Source organism: Oryzias melastigma, linkage group LG4 (assembly GCF_002922805.2).
Source record: "Oryzias melastigma strain HK-1 linkage group LG4, ASM292280v2, whole genome shotgun sequence".
Classification (NCBI taxonomy): Eukaryota; Metazoa; Chordata; class Actinopteri; order Beloniformes; family Adrianichthyidae; genus Oryzias; species Oryzias melastigma.
This window is the reverse complement of record NC_050515.1, coordinates 15,594,596-15,616,402: the sequence shown is the minus strand read 5'-3', so window position 1 is coordinate 15,616,402 and position 21,807 is coordinate 15,594,596. Positions and strand designations below refer to the sequence as shown.

The 21,807-nt window shown below is 38.4% G+C and overlaps 1 protein-coding gene across 2 annotated transcripts in view; it reads left to right on the top strand.

Annotated features, from left to right (window-relative positions):
• cachd1 (cache domain containing 1) overlaps window positions 1-21,807 on the top strand; it is a 75,665-nt gene that overhangs the window by 37,387 nt on the left and 16,471 nt on the right. For both annotated transcript variants that reach the window (XM_024278795.2, XM_024278794.2), the window contains exons 4-14: window positions 8,000-8,106; window positions 14,856-14,982; window positions 15,802-15,946; window positions 16,031-16,247; window positions 16,331-16,480; window positions 18,413-18,682; window positions 19,170-19,319; window positions 20,203-20,326; window positions 20,437-20,554; window positions 21,365-21,533; window positions 21,612-21,754. In XM_024278795.2, coding sequence (XP_024134563.1) covers window positions 8,000-8,106; window positions 14,856-14,982; window positions 15,802-15,946; window positions 16,031-16,247; window positions 16,331-16,480; window positions 18,413-18,682; window positions 19,170-19,319; window positions 20,203-20,326; window positions 20,437-20,554; window positions 21,365-21,533; window positions 21,612-21,754 — 1,720 coding nt within the window. The remainder of the gene's footprint in view (window positions 1-7,999; window positions 8,107-14,855; window positions 14,983-15,801; window positions 15,947-16,030; window positions 16,248-16,330; window positions 16,481-18,412; window positions 18,683-19,169; window positions 19,320-20,202; window positions 20,327-20,436; window positions 20,555-21,364; window positions 21,534-21,611; window positions 21,755-21,807) is intronic.

The following is a 21,807-nucleotide window of genomic DNA, read 5'->3' as shown; positions in this document are numbered from 1 at the left end:
AGATGTTGTTAGGGAAACGTATACAAAATCATTTTATCTCTATTTGGAGAAGTCTTGGTAAAGATTTAGAAAACGACGTGACAGCAGTTGAAGACCTTTAGCATGACTTGATAATAAAAATGTTTTGAAGGAATAGCAACTTGAAATCTGTGGATAAATAATTACAAAATATATATTTCTAGATGAATTTTCCTAAATATTACGATATATTTTGCACTGCTACATTATAAGGCACCAGTGTTGGGGGGTAACATATTACAAAGTAACAAATTATATAGATGTGAAGGGATTCATAAGGGCAATTAGTAACTGGAGATACTCTGATTATAATACAAATTAATCCAATAACTAAAGTAAAATAATAAATGACACTTTAGTTAATTTACCCAACACTGTAAGGCGCACCGTCAATTAATGCTCGTCAATTAAGGCTTTAAGTGTGCCTTTATAGTGCGGAAAATACGTTAAATGAACTCCGAAGAAAACTACAGCTTTGGAACCAGTTTGTTCAAATGTTTTGTTAAGTCTCCCAGTTATTTGGTGATCTGACCTGTCTCCTGTTTATTTTTGTCTTCAAATTGGCTTCAAACAGGTAGTATACGTGTTGCACCTTGCTTTTTACTGGGATTTTGGTCTCTTCTTTTTAAAGGGGCCATACCATGAAAATTCTACTTTTTGAGGTTTTAAGTACATTATACTGTTCATTCCTCTCTATAAAGAATCTCAAAGCGATGGCCAGCACTACTAAAGGCAGATATGTGGTATGTGCATCCGTCTTTGAAAAAAATTGGATACTGTTTATTTTCGTTGGAGAAACGAAGAAAGAATGACAGAATAAAATGTGCGGCAGCCACCAAAGCGGCAATCGGAGCTTCAGGAAAAGTGGTTTTACTTGCGGGTAGAAAAAAAAACTCACGAAAATAACTAATATTTTTTGTGTTCCGAAGGTAATATATTATCATATATATGGATATAGTTCACTCTTAAAGGCTTAAGAATATCATGGTATGGCCCCTTTAATTTTAACTTCATTTTAAGCCGTTGCTTTCAAGCCGTTGCTCCTCGTCTTTGGAATCGACCTCCCGTTGTCAGTACGACAGATAAACTCCGTTGAGTGTTTTAAAAGTCAGGTCAAGACGTCTTTATTCAAAAGAGCTTTTAGGTAATTTATTTACGTCTTTTATTGTGTTTTACCTTGCTTTCTGTCTTTTATGTTATTTTACCTGCAATATGTGTATGACTGGATGTAATATTATTCTGTCTTCTTTGTGAAGCACTTTGTGATTTTTATCTGCGAAAGGTTCCATAGAAATAAACATTTACTAAACCAAATATAATGACGTCAAAGGTTGTAACAATGAGTCGTAACTTTATTACAACTGGAACCATTTCAGCAGATCACTAGATAAAAGACAACCATTAACATTACTTCAAAAAGTCACTTAAGCTTTTCCCTCTGGATCACATCTGTGTGGTTAAAAGAGCGTTTGGTTGTTTCACCCTATCCATCGTTACAATGCCTCTCCATGCAGATCTTTCAAGAATATGGATTAAACAGATTGGATATTTGCAGGTATGTTGGACATGAGTGAGCTCAGCCGCATTACAGGACTCTACCGTGTCCCTCACCAGTTCCAAGGATCCGGTGCCACTGGGGGTCTCAGCCAGGTCATTCAGTTTAGTGGAAGATCAGATGATTCACAGGGTGTCCATGTCTTGTAGCTGTCAAGCTGACAGCCTATCGTTTTGCAGGAAGTCTACGGAGGCCAGTGCTTAGCACTTGGTGGTATGCTTTAATCATTGCTTGGTCTCAACAACAGACTGGACCTGAAAATAGCAAATAAGGCTTGTAGGAGTAGAGCGTGCATCATGTTTCTGTTTTCTTTATGGCATCAGATTTTTCTGTGCTTATTGCAGTCCTTTACAGATGTAAACGTGAGAAGTGTGCTCTTTAGCAGTTTATACAAAGCCGTTAAGAAGAAACCCATGAATGAATGCGTTCAATCTGTATATGTCAGTATGGAATGTTGTTTACCCTGATGGCGTTATTGCACAACGTTTTTTAAGTCACTTAAGAGAATCTATGTTGTTCTATGAGAAGTGTTTCTTTAAGCAGTTTTATAGTCAGCGACCAGTTTGACATCCATGAAATCCTGTTTTAACATTCCTTTTAGGAGATGCCTATCAATTTTTATTTATTATTTATCACAGGTTAACTTGAATAAAACTTTTAAATATATAGTTTAATCAGTAATAAGTTAGAGTTTTAAGTGTCATTAGTACAAATTACTACAAATGTGTTTTTTTCCCCCAAAAAACTTTAAGGTTGTGCACTATCAGATGTTTCTTATGCTTTTTTCAGTTCTTCTTTTGAGATAAAAATGTGCCCAACTAACCTAAATGAATGCATATTACTTCTTTGGATCTACCATCAACTATCTGCATGTCTTAGATTCACTCCTGAAGGCCTACAGGCTGACACTTCACATCCACCAGATCTGCTGTCTTGCTGCATTCAGCCAAGTATTGCACACGTTGGTGGAGGGTATGGCAAAACACTGACACATTTCTGTGATTTTATTATAATTACCCCCACTTTCTGACTATTGAGAAATCAAAGGAAATCTGATTTAGCTTATTCCTTTATGCACAAAAGCACTGTTCCACCCCCCAAAACCCCATAAGTCCGCACATTTGTTTTTCCAGCTGCATCCTGGAATGATTTGAACACATTTTTTACTGTTGCAATCAAAGACTTGTCAGAAGGCTGCCAGTGAATAACAACAACTAAACAAAACCATTTCAGTTGTTTTTTTTTTAAGGATGAATTTCATATATATTTCTGTGCATTTCCCCTACGTTGTATACCATATCTGCAAAAAACAAAACCCATAAAACAACTGAAGACAAACAACTTAGATCAAAAACATAGTCCTAATTTTTAGTTCTCACGTTTTTACTCCATCTAAAATACGCTTTAGATTGCCTGATATCCTTTCAATTCATTTGTATGCTATTTGAGGATTGATGAAAGATAAACTAACACATCAAAGAGAACTAAAGCAACTCAAACTGTGAAGATAGAAAAAATTATAGAAACTGTGTGGTGTGCTTTTCTCCCTGTGGGAATATGTTTGATAAAGTTTGTGTGATGTACTACTTCATGGCTGTGTGTGAAATTCTGTAAACATCAAATCATAATCAACCTCCAACAGGGGTACGCCACTTGCCGTGTGATAAGCCTTACAGTTTCTACACCAGTGAAAGGTTATTATCGGTTTATTTTGTACGATTGTGTATCTGGAAGACTGCAGCATGTCTCGCTGCAAGACAGAAGGTCATTTAGTCCCAATTAAGAAAGCTTTCACAGTGGGCTGTTTGGTTTGCACCAAAGTAAATGTCCTATGACAGTCCACGTTTTTGTAAACTAAACAAGAGTAGCCTCGTCTGATTTAAATTAAGTTCTCTTTTGACTTGCAAGTAAATCCTGGTGCAGTTCAGTAACGTGAGAGCACATAGACTATCAAGCAGTCAAAGATCGAACAGAACAAGTGAGGTAAGAACTGTGATTTCAGGAACAGTTCAAATCTAGAGAAGTTTAAATAAAAGGTATGATAAAGGTGGAAGGTCATTTAATGAGGCTAATTTGATAATAAAATGTAATTTAACAGCAAATATTAGTAGTTTAATTGGAACACCTCACAGAAAGTCTTATAAACTGAAAAAAGATGGAACTTTCAAGAATCAATGTATGGATTCCTACAAAAGAACTAAAAGAGGTTTTTGTTAAAAAAAAATATTTGCTTTAAAAGAAAAAGAATGATTATCGGATTTAATGAGTATGTCAATATTGTAAGTAAAGATAAATTTGAGATTTATTGTCTTTTTTTAAACTAGTGCAAAAAGGCATTTTTTCTTTAATCTTTTTTTTTCTTTTTAGTTGGCGCGTTTTTTGGCCCACACAATCTGTTGTAACTACATTACTTTTTCCTAGTGGTTTGGTCCAGTTCCAGCTGTTCACAACAGTACAATCTAAAAACAGGTCAGACTACAGTGTTCCCTTATTATATTCCCACAATAGGAGAAATCCACAAAGCAGGATTCAAAATGTACTCAAGGCAGTAAAATCCTTTGCTGCACACTTTATACAAATTTATCTGACAGATATATACATTTTGACACTTTAAACTCTCAAAGCTCAAACTTTCATTGAAAAATAAGTCTTACATCATAGAATAAAAATTCAATTCAACTTTATTTATACAACACAGTTGTCTCAATGGGCTTAACACTGGTAATTGTCCAAAAACATCAAATCAATCATAAAATATAAACTAAAGCTGATTGCTAAACTAAACAGACTAAACGAGGCATCCCTGCCCTTGACGCTCCTTCTCAGTATGAAAAACTCCTTAAAAAAAAAAAAATTCTGGAAAAAAAAGAAAAAACCTCAAGGATGTCCACATGGAGGGATCCTCTCCCAGGAAGGACAGGCGATGTACCAGGGCCATTAAAGAAGAATTAGCTTATTTGACTCTACAACTAAATGTTGGTATAGTGTAGCAGATGGGCTTCATCCAGATGGAACTGGGGGACAGCTCGGAGCGTGAGACGAGCCAGAGACGAGGTCCACGGCTAAAGATAGGAGCACAGACAAGCCACCTGGGGAATATGGAATCTCTCATGCTCTGTAATTTAACTTTTATGCCTTTCTTTTGTTTTATAATTAAAAGAAAGCAGAATAATGATTAAATATAGGTAAGGTTTACAGGAATGCCCATAGATTTGCATTATTAGCTGTGAGGTAGTCATGCCAATGTGTTTTAGTGGAAAGCAATGTTTGTTTACTGTTTACGTAAAATTATTTGTCCCAACAGTGACAGAAATCTTTTTTTTTTTAAAGCAATGGTTTTTCAAAACCCCAAACACTCAAAGCAACATAGCCTTGTGTTTTCTGGAGTCTTTGGTTTGTTTATTCAGCATAAGGTTCTAGAAAAACGAAATAACGTTTCAAATGGCGATAAAGCTTCTTGAATGTAAAAAAAAAAAAAAAATGAGCTGCATGAAACCACACTATTTTTTAAAAAAATCCATTCTACTTTGCAAAGTTGCAGTTTAATCTGTTTGGGGTAGAACTGTCACCCAGAGAAAGACATGAAAGGCCTTTTTTAGCGCTCAGTGCTTGAGCTGGCATTCGGCTTGCTTAACCGGTGCTACCGCTGAGGGATTGCAGGCATATTAGGAATCGCATTACTCTTTGGGGAACACGCAGCAGCCAGTCTCTTCCAGGCAATTATTCCCAGGGGGCTTTTTTTGAATGCTATGTTACAGGCTGCTTTGTGCTTCTACCGAGGTATAATGAATGGCAAGGCGCAGTTACATAAAAAAGACTGTATATGCACAGAATGATCAGTAGTGTTGTCTTGTTTGTAATACTTTTACACCGTGTTCCTTAAAGTACAGAAGCATGCATTTTTTAAATTCTTCTGGGATAAGCCAACCTAGAAACTATTATTTAGTGTTAAATGGTATTTACAATCTTTATATGTTTAAATTTAAAGCATTTTACCGGTTAAAACCATGCAGCTCTTCTTTTCATTTGGTTTCTGTTGAATTGAGCCTCATTTGGGTAAAAAAAGTAAAAAGAGATTTCTCTGCCTTCATGATAATGTTTGATCAGGCTCGCTGCTCTCTCCATCTTTCTCATGTGTTTTGATGTTGAATTCAAAGCAGCAGCAAATGTGTTTTTTATCTGGCACATATTTTTTTTAAACCCCCCTCCTCCCTTCTATGCTCATTGGGTTGAAGGGGGAATGGGTAATGATTTTCGCCTTATGGGACTCTAAATGGGGGGCGTTTGAATGCAACCTGTACAAGCCAGCACCTGTCAGTCCAAACAGCCAGCAGGTCTGTGAATGTTCGGCGAGGCTTGTTTATGAGCGCACGTGTGCATCTGTATGTTGCTAAGCCAGCGGATGGGGGTGGAGGAGGAGGAGGTTGGTGGTGGTTGGGTTGTCTAGTGTGGAGAGGAGGAAGGATCAAAGTAGCCAAGCTTGGTGCAGTGCAGGGCAGCGTACTCCTCTGCATACGCTCCTCTTTTTGTGGAAATCAGTTTGTGCACTCGACACACGCATGCAACGCTAAAATAACACTGTTGGTGTTGATTGCAATAAATGTGTCTTATTTAGGGGTGTCTCTGTTGAACCTACTTTCCAGGACAGCTTTTTTATGATCATTTGTCATTCTAAATGCTAAATATGATTGCAGGTTTTCCAGCTTTTCAAAGTACGTCATGAAGGACTTTGAGGATGTTGCTGTTTTGAGCTTTTTCTACGAAGAAAGAAAAAAAAAGACATTTTTAGCAACCCGGGGAGATTTTTCACAGCTGCATGACACATTTTTTTGTCTTTGAAATACTTCTCTGCTTCTCTGCATGGTTTTCAGTTTGGGTTATGCTAGATTCAGGAGAGATGCAACCATAAAAAATGTATCTTTTAACCTTTGGCATTTCTCATTTCTCATGTCTAACTCTTCACCATCTTAAATGTTTAGATTCTTACATTTGTTGGACCTTCTGCTCTTCATTTTGTCTGCTCTTTCATTTTGGAGTCTCTAAAGATAAAGATCATACAGTGTGCATGCTGCGGATGCTGTGACCCACATACAAATATCTGCCTGCCTGCACAGTTTAATTGCAAGTTTATTCATCAGCTGATTTGTCTGTTACTGTGGAAAAAAACAACAGTTAATTTAAAAAAATTGAATTTGTGGCTCATTAAATGTTAAAGTCACATTTGTGTGGAACATATGAAGCCTGATTTGTTTCTTGGCTTCATTATGTTTTAATCTTGCCATATCCTGTATCCTTCATGAACACTTATGTTTAGAATTTGCACATTTGGAGTCAGGATCTACGGTTTGTTTAGTGCTATTTCTAGATGTGTTCTAGAGTTGCAGAACCTGTAAATCTTAGGTATTTAAAGGATTTTTCAACAAAAAATAACATTTTTGACAAGAATAGCGAATAGAATTGTAGGTCTGCACAAAAAAATCAAAAATTTATCATTATCGCAATGTGTGATGCGTGTATTGCAAAAAGCAGTGTATACTGTGATAAATGGTAAATGTTTAAATACATGCTCAATTTAAAAGCAGACCAAAGTATTTAAGGAATGAAAGCTTAAACTTTAAGCTTTAAAAGCGATGTAGATCAACAAAATATAGAGGAAAACTAAGCAATATAACCATAAAATCCTTGGAAAAAAAAAAATCAACAAACCAAACACTGTGTTGGCTAGGATCAGCTGGTTATAGCTTACTACTAAATCTGGGATAAAAATGGAGAAAGTGGAGGACAGGGATTCCTTGCTTCCTGGAGTATTTTTGTGGGATCTAACTGGCCCTAAAGTGCTGACCAAACAAAGCTTTTCCAGGAAATCTTTTTGTTTAAAAAGGCCGCATGAGGAACTGAGGCCAGGAATAACAAACTAAAGACTCACAACGGATGCTGGGTCACTTTGAATAATAATAAACAGCCCTTGTTTTAAGCTTGTATGTGTCGAGTGTGAATAAATGAAAGCAGAAAGTGGGATTACTGAAAGAAATCCAAGTGTTTTTCCTTGGAAAATGCATAAGCTTTAAAATTGACTATAATGTGAAATCTGGGCAACCGATGATGCACTTAGCTGTTTTTCTTACTTAGCTGAAATGAAACAAGCTAAGGGCTATTAGGCTCCGCAGATGTTTCAAATTATTTCATTAGTTTTATGGTTTAGCATATTTTTCTTTGGTCATATAATTTGTACAGATCCCAATCGACACATTTTTCAGCAAAAGCAGTAAAGTCTGAGGTATGAGTGAACCTGCAGGCTTGGTTTTGTATAAAATGAAATGGTGGGTGGACGGCACTTTAAGGAGAGCCCAGTTTTGCTTTCCCACCAAGTCAGTCGACACACTCTATTAATTCTCTAAGCTGACTTTTTTTCTTTCTTGTGTTTAGGTTTGATGGAAACTTTAATACCAACGTCTCCAAGACGATCTGCTGCGACAGACTTTCCCCGACCGTCAACAGCCGAGCTTTCAATCCTGGACGGGACCTCAACTCAGGTTCATTTAACATTTTTTTTTCTTGTGTTGTTTTAGTTATTATTGACACTTTTATAGCAGTTCCCATAATAACTAGATTTCCCTAAGACTTTAAAAAAAAATCTCTTTTAGTCTCTCTGACATCTGCAGTTTTAATTGAGTTCATTGATGTGAGATTAAAACAGTCTCTGTTCTTCCGCAAAAACATTTGTAAAGTCTCCTGTGTCTTCTTTGCCCTTCTTATTACTTATTTCACAGTTATTTTCCCCCTCATACCTTTGATATAAAGACTTTTCCTTAACAGCCTGACAGCAAATGAACCACAGTATCTTTGACTTTGAAATCCTGTCTGCAGTGGTGTTCAACGACTTTTATCTTCCTCCTTTGAAGAGGTTTTTCTTTTTTTCTGTTTTTATGTAAGATGAAACTTGTGGGAGTTCACTAAAGTAGGGTGTATTTACCTCTAATTACAAATATGTGCACAACTTTGCTTTATAATAATCATTGAAAACCAAAGCTGAACTGCATAGCCACGAGAGGTACTGCTTGTGCACCATTTTTTTTTCTGTTTGCCAATCAAAAGAAAAAAAGATATCTTACCCCCAACCATCCTTTTTTTTCCTTCAGCAGGTAAAAAGCAAGAAACAAACAAAAAAAATCCTGTTCAAAATGCACAGTTGTATTTTTTTTAAAATAAACAATAAGCTAATTTGGTCATTTCTTTTCAAGAAGCACAGCCAGTTCTGTTTTTTTCCACTAACTATTAATCTCTTGGTTGCCTCATGAGTTTTTGAAAACTCAAAATAGTAATTTAGCCAAAATGTATTTAAATTCCAGCATTGTCATGGGTGGTTTCAGAAAGTTCTCATTTTTCTTTATAGTATCTCAGTTCTTTAGATATTCAAACACAACTTATCGTATTTTCCACACACCAGATCATAAGGTCGATGCATTTACCTTTTTCCAAACTTATGTCATATTCTGTATGAGGCACACCGACTAATAAGGCGCATTAAGCGAGATAATTAAGTCATAAATAAGTCGTGAGGATTTTTCTGGAAGTGCATTTACGTGAGTGTGCTCTGAAGCACAGATGTTTATATTTAAATGTTAATTAATTACTTTGCTTTAGCACGACCTTTTAAAGTTATAAAACCAATGTTGCTATGTATTTTCAGTGCGCTGGTAGCTAAGCACAAATGTTAATGTAGCTGATTGGTGACTATTGATGACATCATCAAGTGGGAGTGACATCTGAACTTCCTGACACTATTTTTCCTTAACTCTCCGTTTGGAGGGCTAAATGTACATGGTCAAACATTTTTTGTGAAAATAATATCGTTAAATGTAGTTTTTTTTTTTTAATAAACCATGTTTTTATCCTCAGAGTACAATGGGTTCGTAAATACAGTAATTATCGCAAAATTCTTTATTGTTTAGGTCTTCATTTCATTTTTTTTTTTTAAATTGAATCCCTTAGGTCAACATTATCGAGCTGGAAAAACAGTAAGTGAATAAACCAACCACGTTTAGTGACCTTAATAGTTAAAAACTGTATAAAGCTCCTTTAGGAAACTATCCACATTTGAAGTTTAACTCGCAACACATAAAAACTGAAGAGTCACCAAAAGTTCTGCGTAATCTCAGAAGATCAGAAGTTTCCACAGGGAAGGCTGAGGGGTTTCGGATCCGAGGCCAGCAGAACACTGTCCCCTTTCATGGATTTGTCCCATTTTTACCCTCTTACCCCGTGAAAGCTCCATCATCATCAGTTCATCTTCTGTCCCCATCGCTCCCCCCACCATCTATTCCCAGTATCTTTTTTCTGAAAACCATTCATAATGAGAGCCATTCACAACACCTCACCATCGATGGGGTTTAAAAAAAAAAAAGATTTTCCTTACAAGCCAGGCGTGGTGGGTTTAAGTTACCCCTCCACCTCTCTGCTCCTCATCCCTCACACTCGGCGCTCCTTGACCCCACGCTCTCAGTGTATTCATTCTCTCCCATTTGTCTCAGCCCAGTCTAAACAAGCCGCTGCACAGACGAGGGACGGAGGGGTTCCAAGAATGAGGGATAATTGAGAACAGAGAATGATGAATGCAGGGAAAGAAGGGAGAGGTGGGAGCTGATTGAAATGAGGTAATTGCACCAAGACTCCATAGGAACTTTTTTTTCAATCCTCCCCAATTTTGTTTTGTACTTTTTGGGGGAAGAAAGGCAAGATTGTGGAGATGGGATCCATCAGGGCTGAATCAGAGGACTGGCTGATATGATGGGCTGAGTGCAGTTTGATTGCAACACCACTTTAGTCCATCTTCTCCTCTCAGGTTCCTGCTTTCTGCAGTCTGTAGCAATTTCTGCAAATGATTTTTGAAATGGGGGTTAATTAATTATTTTTCTGTCAAACTCCTCTTATAGGTCCTCACTCCTAGTTGTTGCAACATGTGTGTTTGCAGTTTTTCAAAGTCATTAGTGTCACTGGATGATAGCTAGGCTGCATGGGGGTTATGTTGACAACAAGATACGATACACAATTTTTTTCTTATTTTGTTATTGTTACTGTAGCAATTCCTAAATCATTTTTGCAGATCCAGCTTCATTTCAATGGTAAAGAGGGTGATGATGCTTAGCTTCAGGGTTTCCAACTATCTTTGGGTACTGATTGTTAGAGACGTTGGGGAAAATATACATTAAAGTTTAGATTTATAGGGATGAAAAGTAATGTAACCAATTGACCAAATACTATCAGTTGAATAAAATAGAGAACCACATCATACAATCAAAACAAAACGTACTTTACATTAGAAAATGTCTTTTTTTCATACATTTTAGCAGCATAAGGCACTTTAAGCCACGTTTCCAGTGAGCGGTCGGGTTCGTTTGGTCATGAAAAATCTGGAAAATAGGAGTTCTTGTTGCCGTAAAGCAGTTCGACTTTTCGTCAGTTCAGCGCGCGGCGCTGCACTCTCAACTTGCTATCGTACATAGATTGTGAAATGCTACGAAAAACCGTGGGAAATGTAGCTTTGACAACAAGTGGCTTTTCATGGAGAGAACTGTGGCTACTGAGAGACCCTGACCAGAAACAATAATTCCAAACTTTGTGCAAATTCCTTCAACATTTTTTTTTTATGATTGAATGCAACACTCTTTTATACATGACTGCAGTTTTCTCCACACCAACACAAACAGACGTTGATAATGGCGGCTGCAGTTTAAACAGCAAGGCAGACAAACTCTCTTGGTTTGATTTAGCTCGCTTCTAGTGAGCAGTCTGGTATAATATGGACCAGTTAATTCTGGCGAGCGTTTCCACTCGGTTAGCCTCGCTTCCACCGAGCGGTTTGTTTTCACAGTGCATGTATGGTGTAGACCGCTAGCATGTCATTGTAGTGTGACCACTAGAAAAGCAACAACAATGGAGGTCATCCAGCAGCTCGTCTTTTTCTTGCTTTACTTTCTGTACATTGTGTAAAACAGGAATTTAATGTTGGCTACAGGTTGAGCCTCACTTTTTGTTGAACCTACAACCGATGGGGGACCCCCCAAGAGGTCTGTTCTGCTGTTTAATGGGTCCAATTTACAATGAAAACTCAAAATACTGTAAAGTACTGCGCCACTCAGTGGAAACGAGGCTTTAAAATCCTTCTATCAAAAATTGACATTGTGCCTTATAATCCAAGGCTCATGGATGGATTCTGGTTGTGTTTACTGACCTCAAACAGAATTCATGTGGTACACAACATTCAAAACATGTTTTTAAACGTTTTAGTGTAACTTCGGTAAACTACGTAGTGGCACCATTTGATGGATTGCTGAAGCATTGTGGCTTCCATCGTCAGGAACCTTAAAGTGACACATATTGTACTTGATCATAATAAACAAAAAAAAAAGTGAATTTTGTTTGTATTTTAAGTGTTACATTAAGGCTGGTTATTGCATATAAAAAGAGGCACACATCAATAAACACAGTTTGCTAGGAAAACTTTCCATGAAACCCCTCTGACCAATCACCAGTCTCTTTGCACCTTTAGGCATTCTGGGTATCACATTGTGACTTTTGTTGTTTTGCTTAATCCACCTTACATCAGGTAGTGGAGCTGATTCCATCACTTTATGAATGGAAAAATATGCTGATTGTTTTGACTTTCATCAAAACTTGTGGTGATTAAAAAAGGAAGTAAACCACACTGTTTCAACCTGTGAGGAATGCTTAAAGATGCAAACAAAAGATGACTTTGTTGTTCTTGGCTATAGAGACCATCGGACAAGAAGTGACTTGTGTTTCTGTGACAGCTGAGTTCGTCCGGATCGGATACGTTTTTACTTTCAGGTGTCGCCTTAACATGCTGATGTTTGCACATGAACTCCTGTCTGTATGCAATCGTGAGAAAGTCAGCGGCCTCTGAAAGGCGCGAGTCATTGGAAATAGCTGCTGTCAGGACGCAGCTGTGCTGTTGCTGTGTTTTTTGGATAGACTGTAAACAGTGCGGGATTCCTGTACTGCTGTATTGCAATCTTTTTCCGCTGTACCAGCCATAGGGAGTGCAGCATTCTGTGACTTTGTCAGACAACAAGTATTAGTGTCTACAATCCAATGAGTTCCTAAAAAAATTGGTCCCCATCACTTCAGCAGCTTTAACATTCACTTTTTGTATTTGATATCCATTGGATAACTCGCTATCTGAGTTATAGCTGCACATCTTGAGTTTTGCATGTCAACTCTGTTACAAATCTGTTAGGTTTGAAGGAAATGATGGCCATCTTCTGTGAGTTGTGTGCCATTTCTTGGCTTCTCCACCTGTCTTTGAGAAGATCTAAACATTGGTGCTAGAATAGATCACTGTAACGAGACTTTTGTTTATTCAGTCCTCCTCTCTCTGTCAACACAACTGAGAGGTTCCTGTTTATAAAAGCTGTGGAGATGGATAGTGTGACTGGGCGGGGATGATCTATAGCGGGCAAACCAGTTGTGTGTCAAAAAAAAAGTGGGGATGTGTCGGGAAGTCGGTGGTGTTTGTAATTCTTGGCAGATGTGTAATTAAGGCATATTTGCTTTTTTTCTGTGTGGTATAAATGAAGGAAAAAGAAATTAGCTTGTCATATCTGGTGCAAAGACAGGAGTGGTAAAGTGAATTTTTCTTAGCACGTAGTTTTATTTAAGATGACCACAAGCCAAAAAACACATTTTGGGACGGTGTAGACGCAGCTGACAGGGAAAGGTGTTGTAGTTAGCATGTCTGGCAAGGATTCCACGGGTGAACGGGAACCTTTAAAGGTTTTTCCCTGGCCATTCAAACCACCAATGTAATAATAACAAACATGGCAGAATACGTGGTAATGTTGTAAAACGGCTTATACGCAGCAGCAATGATGGCTGCTATCTCTTAGATTTGGAAAATTAAATATTTGAAACTTCTAACAAAGCTAACAACACATTGTTCTGACTCCCAAATCACATCTTGTCAAGTCAGAGAAAATTCTTAGTATATAAGTTTAAAGTGTATATATGTAAATCAGCGAAGTAGTCCTGGGCGATATGACGAGACATTTCGTGTGGGCGATAGAAAAGTGTTAATCTTGCCATTTCTTGTCTATTGTTTTTTTTTTGTTTATTATTATTGCTAAACTTCTGTGCAAACATTTGTTTTCCCGCCAAGAAGCTTGAAACCGTTGTGCACTTTGAAACCATTTTTGTGAGATTTTTGTCAATTTTTCTCAGAGAATAACTGAAAATATACTTTATTCTGGTACATTGTGATATATATCGTTATTGTAATATAAAATAGTTTATATATCGTGATAAACATTTTTTTATATCACCCAGCACTACGATCAATTGAAAAAACAGTTGGATTTGACAGTGTCACTTTATGTGATGACTATACGTGTTTGAAATGACCGCTTTCGTCTTTGCTTTGAGCGTGGTTGCAGTTGGTTCGTTTCTTGGACAGCTGGAAGGTGACAACCATCAACTTCTTTCCACTTTTGTTTAGCTATCAATAATGTAACATTTGTATTTTTAGTCTTTAAAACCTCTCTTATGTTGTAAAAGTCTTGTATTGTGTCAAGCAGAAAGTAAGTAGATTTGTGATTAAGGATTGAGAAATTAAAGATTGAAATGACTGAGTTGTCTTGGCTTCATGTCAGGAAACTCATTTGGTAAAATCCAGAATCCATAATGAAACAGATGTGAGCGGTCGCTCGCAAAACCAAATAATCCCCAGATATTATTATGATAATATTTTACTACACTCCACTATATTTATAAAGATCAAGAATCAGAAATCTTGGACGTTGCAAATATTCGTACTCGAATTTTCGGGAGCAAGTATTCGAGCATCTGGATACTCTTTACAGCCTTAGTGATCAATACTGCAATGACGATAAGACTTACATGTAGCAAAGCATCTATTTCACTGCATCAGTTTTATTTAAATAAATTTAACAGAACTTAAATTACCAAACGACACACGTCTACCTAGGAGGCGAGCATCTAACAAAAAGGAGGTCCATCTGATTGGTCAAATGCTAAAAAGGCTCAATTAAATTTGTTAAATAACGTCAAGCATTTAAGGTAACCATTTATTGCAATTTAAGACATCTTTATCAATACCTGTCTTGCTAATATTGCTATGACAATAAATTTGCGACCTAGTAAGTCACAGTGGTAAATGATTACCATTAAATTAAAAAAAATGATTCTACACCTTCTATTTGTCTTCATGTCTAATTATTTTGTCTTTTTTTCTCTTTGTCTTCTGCAGTTTTGGCTGACAACCTGAAGTCCAACCCAGGAATAAAGTGGCAGTACTTCAGTTCGGAGGAGGGAATCTTCACTGTTTTCCCAGCTCACAAGTTTAGCTGTAAAGGAAACTATGAACACCGCAGCAGGTACAACTGTTATTCCGTTATCATCGTAGTTTTGAACATTCTGCTGGGATAAAGGCACAGCAGAATGTTTGTGTCTTCATGCTTGCTTTGCCAGTTGCTGTGGGATTGCCCTCGGGGGCATTGTTAGTGGCATACCATCCTTGCACACCATGGCCGCACATGCCCCCTACAGGAATGTGGTTCTGTTCCACTGTAGGCCACTGGAATTTCACACCTTCAGTGTTGTTTTTTAAGTTAAAACGTAGAGACACTTCTCTCGTGCTCCCTTGTGGATTTTGCATCATCTGCATTTATCCGCCTCGTCTCTTGGGTCTTCATCATAGCAACCAAGTGTGTAGCCAAGAGAGAAAGAAAATAGCTTTGCATGCTTCTCTGAAAGAGGCTTTGTAAATACATCACTGGCATTCTATGCACTACTAACGTCTCCTTGTCCAGTAGACCACACACACACACTTTGACCTCCCTGGATCTCACCCTGCTTATAACACACCAGAAGAAAACACAATGCAGAACCTTAAAGTCAATTTCAAGAAAACAAGCAGTTTATGCACTTTAGAGAGATAACAGCTCTTGGGTGCAGCTCCAAGTGTGTAGCTATATCTGAGTTTCAAGGGGTTTAAAGCTGTTTTTTTAAGGTAAAACATACTTAAAATATATGTATTTATGATATATAATTTAACTATTAACAGTTTTGCATTTATTCGATTTCAATCTCTATTTATATGAAGAATATATTCCTAAAGACAAAGTGAAATGCATTTTTTGGAAATAACTAACGAATAACTGTCACTCAAGCTTCTCCCGTTTGTGTGTTTGCAGACCCGTGTACGTCTCTGCAGTGCGTCCTCAGTCTAAACACATCGTGGTGATGGTGGACCACGGCGCTTCTGTGACTGAAACTCAGCTGCAGATCGCTCGAGACTCAGCGCTAGTTATCCTAAATGCCGTAGATGAACATGACAAGGTTTGACGAAGACACCAGAAGATCCTAGAGTTTATTTTTAAAAACTTTCTGAGTTTTTGAAACAGCTTCATTGCTCCTCCCCAGATCTCCGTTCTCTCCGTGGCAGAGACTGTCCGCTCCTGCTCTTTAGACCAGTGCTACAAGAGTCTGCTGTCTCCATCCACCAGTGAGACCAAGAGGAAGATGAGCACCTTCATCTCCAACATCAAGTCCTCAGATGTGGCCACCCAACACGCCGCTGGCTTTCAGAAAGCCTTCCAGCTGCTGCGCAACACCAGCAGTCTCAGTAAACAGAGCAGCAGTAAGACCCAAAAAACCTACTGTTGTTTTGCAGCTGTTTGTAACTTCTCCCATTGATGGTATCTGCCACGTGTTGTGTCGCAGCCACAGACATGGCGATCATCTACCTGTCAGCTGGCGTCACGTCTCGGGAGTCGTCGGAGCAGGACAAGAGGGCCACGCTCAGCGTGGTCCGGGAAGAGAACCGACACTTCAACAACTCCGTCATGATCCTCACCTACGCTCTAATGAACGGTAGATTTCCTTTATCTGACTCCTTTAGCGTTTTTGTTTTCAAAAATTAGCTTTTGTGCACCACTTTATTAGCAACTTAGAAGATTTTTTTAATATAAAATTTCAATTTATTTTGTTTAAACACACATTTTGTAGTTTTCTAAAATATCAAATATATTCTAAACTATTAACCAAATTATCAAATGTTTCTACGTGTGAAAATGTCAGTTTGGATCAAATCTGCTTAAAAACTGTCAAAATGTAACTTTCTTTGGTATTTTTGAATATTTTTAATTTTAGACCCAAATATGTTCTTTCTGTCTTTTCTTTTTGACTCCCTTGGGAGTTATGTGTGTGTTTGATGTCCCAACATTGGATATGTAAAAAGGGGAGCACTGAAGGCCTCCTCAAAGGCTTTTGGCTCTCCGTGTTGGTCTGAGGTGTTGGCCTTCCCCCCTTTTTGTTTCTCCGTCTTTGTCCACCCATCTGTTTCGTCTAATTCCTGCTTCCCATTGGGAGAGGCGTGCACCCACTCCCACTGCGCATGCATTAATCCACCATTAATACCAATCGTTTTTGCATCAGAGCATGGAAATGAGGTACATCTAAGAGGGAAGAGTGAGACTTCAAAGGGGGCGCTGCTCGCTCTGTGTGTGTGTGACTGACGGAAGACCTTGGTTCTTTCAAGAGAGATGATGAAAAGGATGCAGAAATCTCTCGTTTTGAGGTTTATTAGCATTGCATATTGCAAAAAGCATTTGTTTTGTTGCTGATGCATTCTCACTAATCTGAAAGGTGAATGCTGTGGGTGTGGGAGTCGTGTTCCCTGCATCTCGTGCCAAATGTGAAGTGCTGATTGTTCAAAGACAGCAGCAGTCTGGCTGCTCGGCTGAGCACAGGTGTGTTGCTGTGCCCGGCTTTGAAAAACACAGGCTTGAGAAGCTTCAGAGTTGATGAAATGCTGTTTAAGGAGGAACCATAATCAGATATATTGCCTTTATCATGTCTCTTTAAAACATAAATTTTGGGTAAATGTCAAGGACTTTTACAGGAAAAGAAGCACAAAACAGCTGATAACTGAGCTGTCAGCAGAATTTTTGTGATGGTGCCTCCTATAGTGTGTGACCCAGACAGCTAATCAAAAGAGCAGATTTTTGGTTGGATTCTACTGTCATCCACTCAGTGGTTTGACCATACTGGCTGTAGATTTTGAGGTGCCATATGTTCCAGTTGACCGCTGCAGAAACCTGCCCTCCATCCATTCGACCACCAAATGACATTTATGCCCTGATATCACCTGCATTGTGGATTTATGTTTAAGTTCTACGTTAGTTTTAAAGCAGTTTATGATTTCTAAAGGTTAGGATCCAGAGGTGTAAAACTACATTCACACCGCCCACCTATGCGCTAAATGTGGATTCTTGAACGCACGCTTACCATGTTCACACTGGACTGTCAAAGCCCGATACAAGCGCATGTTCCCCACCAACAGTTGGAAGAGGCTTGATGCAAAATGTCAAAGCAGTGCAAATCTTGCTCCAGGTTTTTCCTTTCATAGCTCTATTCGGACATATGTAAAAGATTCCCAGTTGAAAAAAAAAAAGATCCAGCAGCTCATTTTATAATCTGGTTAAATACAAGCTTTATTCAGGTTTACAGTAATGTTTTGATTTAAAAAATAAAACTTTTTAGTATATAAAATCTTTATATTAATCCCAGCGTTAATCTCTACATTAATCCCCCAGCACCTCAAAGCTCTTCCTTAATATAACTGGGAGTGTAGATTGGTGTTGCCGTTTTTAGTAGGGATCTCTGTCATGCACTCCCTCCTCTTTTTAGTTGAATAACTGTGCAGCCTCAGGCAAGTCATCAATTCCTGATCTGTTCCCAAAAGACCAACTTGCTTAAATCAAACGATCCTCAATTTCTGAAACGTGGTTGATTTTCCCACAGAGGGAGTTACAGGCTTAAAGGAGCTGGCCTTCCTGAGGGACCTGGCAGAGCAGAACTCCGGCAAATACGGCGTGGACCGAATCTTTGACCGGGATCGCTCGTCCGGATCAGCGAGCGCGCCGTTGATTCCAGTGGTAAAAGGCAGTATGATGGTCCTGAACCAGCTGAGCAACCTGGAAACGACAGTGGGACGCTTTTACATCAACCTGCCCAACCGCATGATCGACCTGGCCCGCTTCAGCCTGCCCTACGCCGACCCCATGGGTGATGGTGAGTGATGGGAGCCTGACTACACTTCAACCAATCAAAATAATAAATAAACATTGATCCTTTAGATTTTAGTCATGATGGTTGTGGGTAGAGCATTTTATTTTTAATGAAAAATATATTTTCTACAGATCTACTCATACATGTGCAAGTTTATTCTCATTTTTAATCAGAAAATGCCTTAAAGTTGCCTTTTTATATTTTAATTCAATAGTTTCTTCTGGGTGGTTGATGTAAAAAGCCAAATGTTTTGATCATCTACAATCTAAGAAAGCAGAAGCTCAAATATTTAACAATGATATTCAATTTTTGTGAATGAGTCCTCCAAAAAGGATCAATAAAGTTTAATTGAAGTCTTAAGTCTGAGCTGAGGAATGAATACCAACATGAACCTAACTATCAGCAAATAAATCAGACACATTTTTAGAACAAAACATGAATTGATTCTACAAAAGTTGTGACAAACGTGATGCATGCTTTGTTTCCTCAGGGTTCATCATGACTGTGAGCCGGCCGTGCTACTTTGGTAACCTGCTTCTAGGCGTGGTTGGCGTGGATGTGAACCTGGCTTATATACTGGAGGATGTGACCTATTACCAAGACTCTCTGGCTTCATACACATTCCTCATTGACAACAAAGGTCAGTCGCTGGGAGGGCAGCAATTCCAGAAACCCTTTTTATCTGCCTTGATAATATTTTCTACATATACAAAAAAAATGTCAGAAGATGGTTAGGTTTCTAAATCTAATGCTGCAGAAGCATCAAGAAGAAAATCAAGCTAATTTTTCAGAAACAAGAGTGCTGGAATAATCTTGGAAATGATTGCATGTGTCGTTTTTCTGTTTCTTGTTAGGCAAAACCACCATAACTTTAAATAATTTGTGTTTGGCTTTGAGCCGTCAGGCTCAAGAATGATGGCGGGGGCTTTGCAGATATGAGTTTTTCTCCCTTTTTTCTGCCCTTGAGTCTCTTTTGGGATTTTATTACAGCTATAAATATCCCATCAGCCAATATCCTATTTCTAAAATACGTACATTAGCACCAGATAAACAAAAAAAGTGAGTGGCTGCTGATTAAATCATTTGCTGTTGATGAGTTTTCAAATGTGCAGAAGGAAACTTGACCGAGGAGCTAAGAAAAGCCAATAAATAAGTTGGAATTAATTTTGCAATGAGTTGATATGGAGACCAGGATTAAATGATTGATTTTTAAGCTTTTTAATTTGGGTTTTTGCTATAGATTAACAGTTTATGCTGTGATTTTAGTAGTTTGAGACACATTGATAATCTACTCCTCATTTAGAGTAAAAAAAAAGTATTTTTAAATCTGAGTTATGCATCTTATAAAGTAAAGAACAAGTTGTGACATTGATTTGTGTATTGATGTATTTAAAAACTTTCCTTTATTGGCCATTGTTGAAGAATTTAATAAACATTTTTAATGTTAAATTCCACCTTTTTAATTTTTTTTATATGTTGGAGTTTTTATCTTCATCAAAGCTCAACTAGTTTGTTGTTTGCAGGATACACTTTGATGCACCCGTCACTGACACGGCCCTATTTGATGACGGAGCCCCCCCTGCACACAGATATTATCCACTATGAAAATATCCCAGGATTCCCTGCTGTCCGACAGAACATCCTGAGGTATGAACCTATGAAGGAAGGTGCTCACAGCACTGTAAAAAAGCCTAGAATGTTCACCGCTTCTACCTCACAGGCCAGATATGACTTGCATTCTGTGTATTTTCTTGCAGCCTCCCTTTGGGCAGCCAGGTCATTGCCGTGCCCGTTAACTCCTCGCTGTCCTGGCACGCCAATCGGCTCAGGGACAACAGCAAAGATGCGTACAATGTCAGCTACGCCTGGAAGCTGGTAGGTGACCAGAAGGATTTTTTTAATTTAAATTCAGCCTTAAAATCAACAGCATCCTTCCCTTTCTCAGTCCAAAGCTCCGCCCTTCTCCTACATCATAACCATTGAAACAACTGTCACAGGGAGAATCCATCAAACCCTTGAATCAGCTCTTCCTCTCAGGCCCCAGAAGTTTTAGGAACAAATACTTCAGTAACAGAAACAAACTTTTTTTCTAGCTTTCAATGTTTTGGCAGGGCCAGAAATGTCTTGTTTAAATTAAACCATTTCTTTTCGCTGCTATTTGAAGTACTTTTGACGTTTTATTTGGTTTTTCCCACAGACTGTGGTGTTAAAACAAGTCATCTCTGACATGCCTTTGACTGCTCTGCTTTATAAAGTTTTTCAAAGCCAGACAGAACAGTTTCAGTGACATATGAAAACATCAGTGTAGAAAACCCTGCATTTCTGAAACAAACAAAAATCCATTTGATGTTTCCCTAAAAACATTTTAAGAAGGTGAGTGTTTCTTGAGTTATGGGAGCTGGTTAGATCTCTGAAAATGATTTGCAGAGTGTCTGACAGTTTGCATGATTTAGCAATAAAGTCTGTAAGAGGAGGATTCATTCTGGTGCACTAAAAGCAGATGTTGGACTGGTTAGATTTGTTTAAAGACTTAAAAAGGGAGCGGTGTTGAAAATTCTGTAAGTTTAGCTAAAAAAGAGAAAACATTTTTTTAGATATTATCATTTTTAGTGATAAGTTGAATTTTGTGTTTGCTCAGGATTCCAGTAGAGCTGAGCTCTTTCTCTGCTGTGCTTTGACTTCCAGGTTCAGGACACGTCGTTCATCCTGTGCATCGTCTACGTGCAGCCGGAGATCCCAGTGAAGCAGCTGAAGAACCTTAACACCGCTCCGAGCTCAAAGCTGCTCTACCATCGGCTGGATCTGCTGGGCCAGCCCAGCTCCTGCCTGCACTTCAAGCAGCTCGCCACTGTTGGTAAGATTAAACGCCCAAATCTAGAGACCAGTGCTGCGGCGTAATGCTGACTCAGTCCTTGTTGTGTTTGTGTCCCAGAATCCCCCACAGTGATGCTGGCGGCTGGGAGCTTCTCCTCTCCTTATGAGCACCTGAGTCAGCCAGAGACAAAGCGGATGGTTGAGCACTACACCGCCTACCTGAGCGATAACACCAGACTCATAGCCAACCCTGGCCTCAAGGTAAATAGCCATAGAAACTGCAGAATTTACAGATATTGAAAGCAATAATTCTA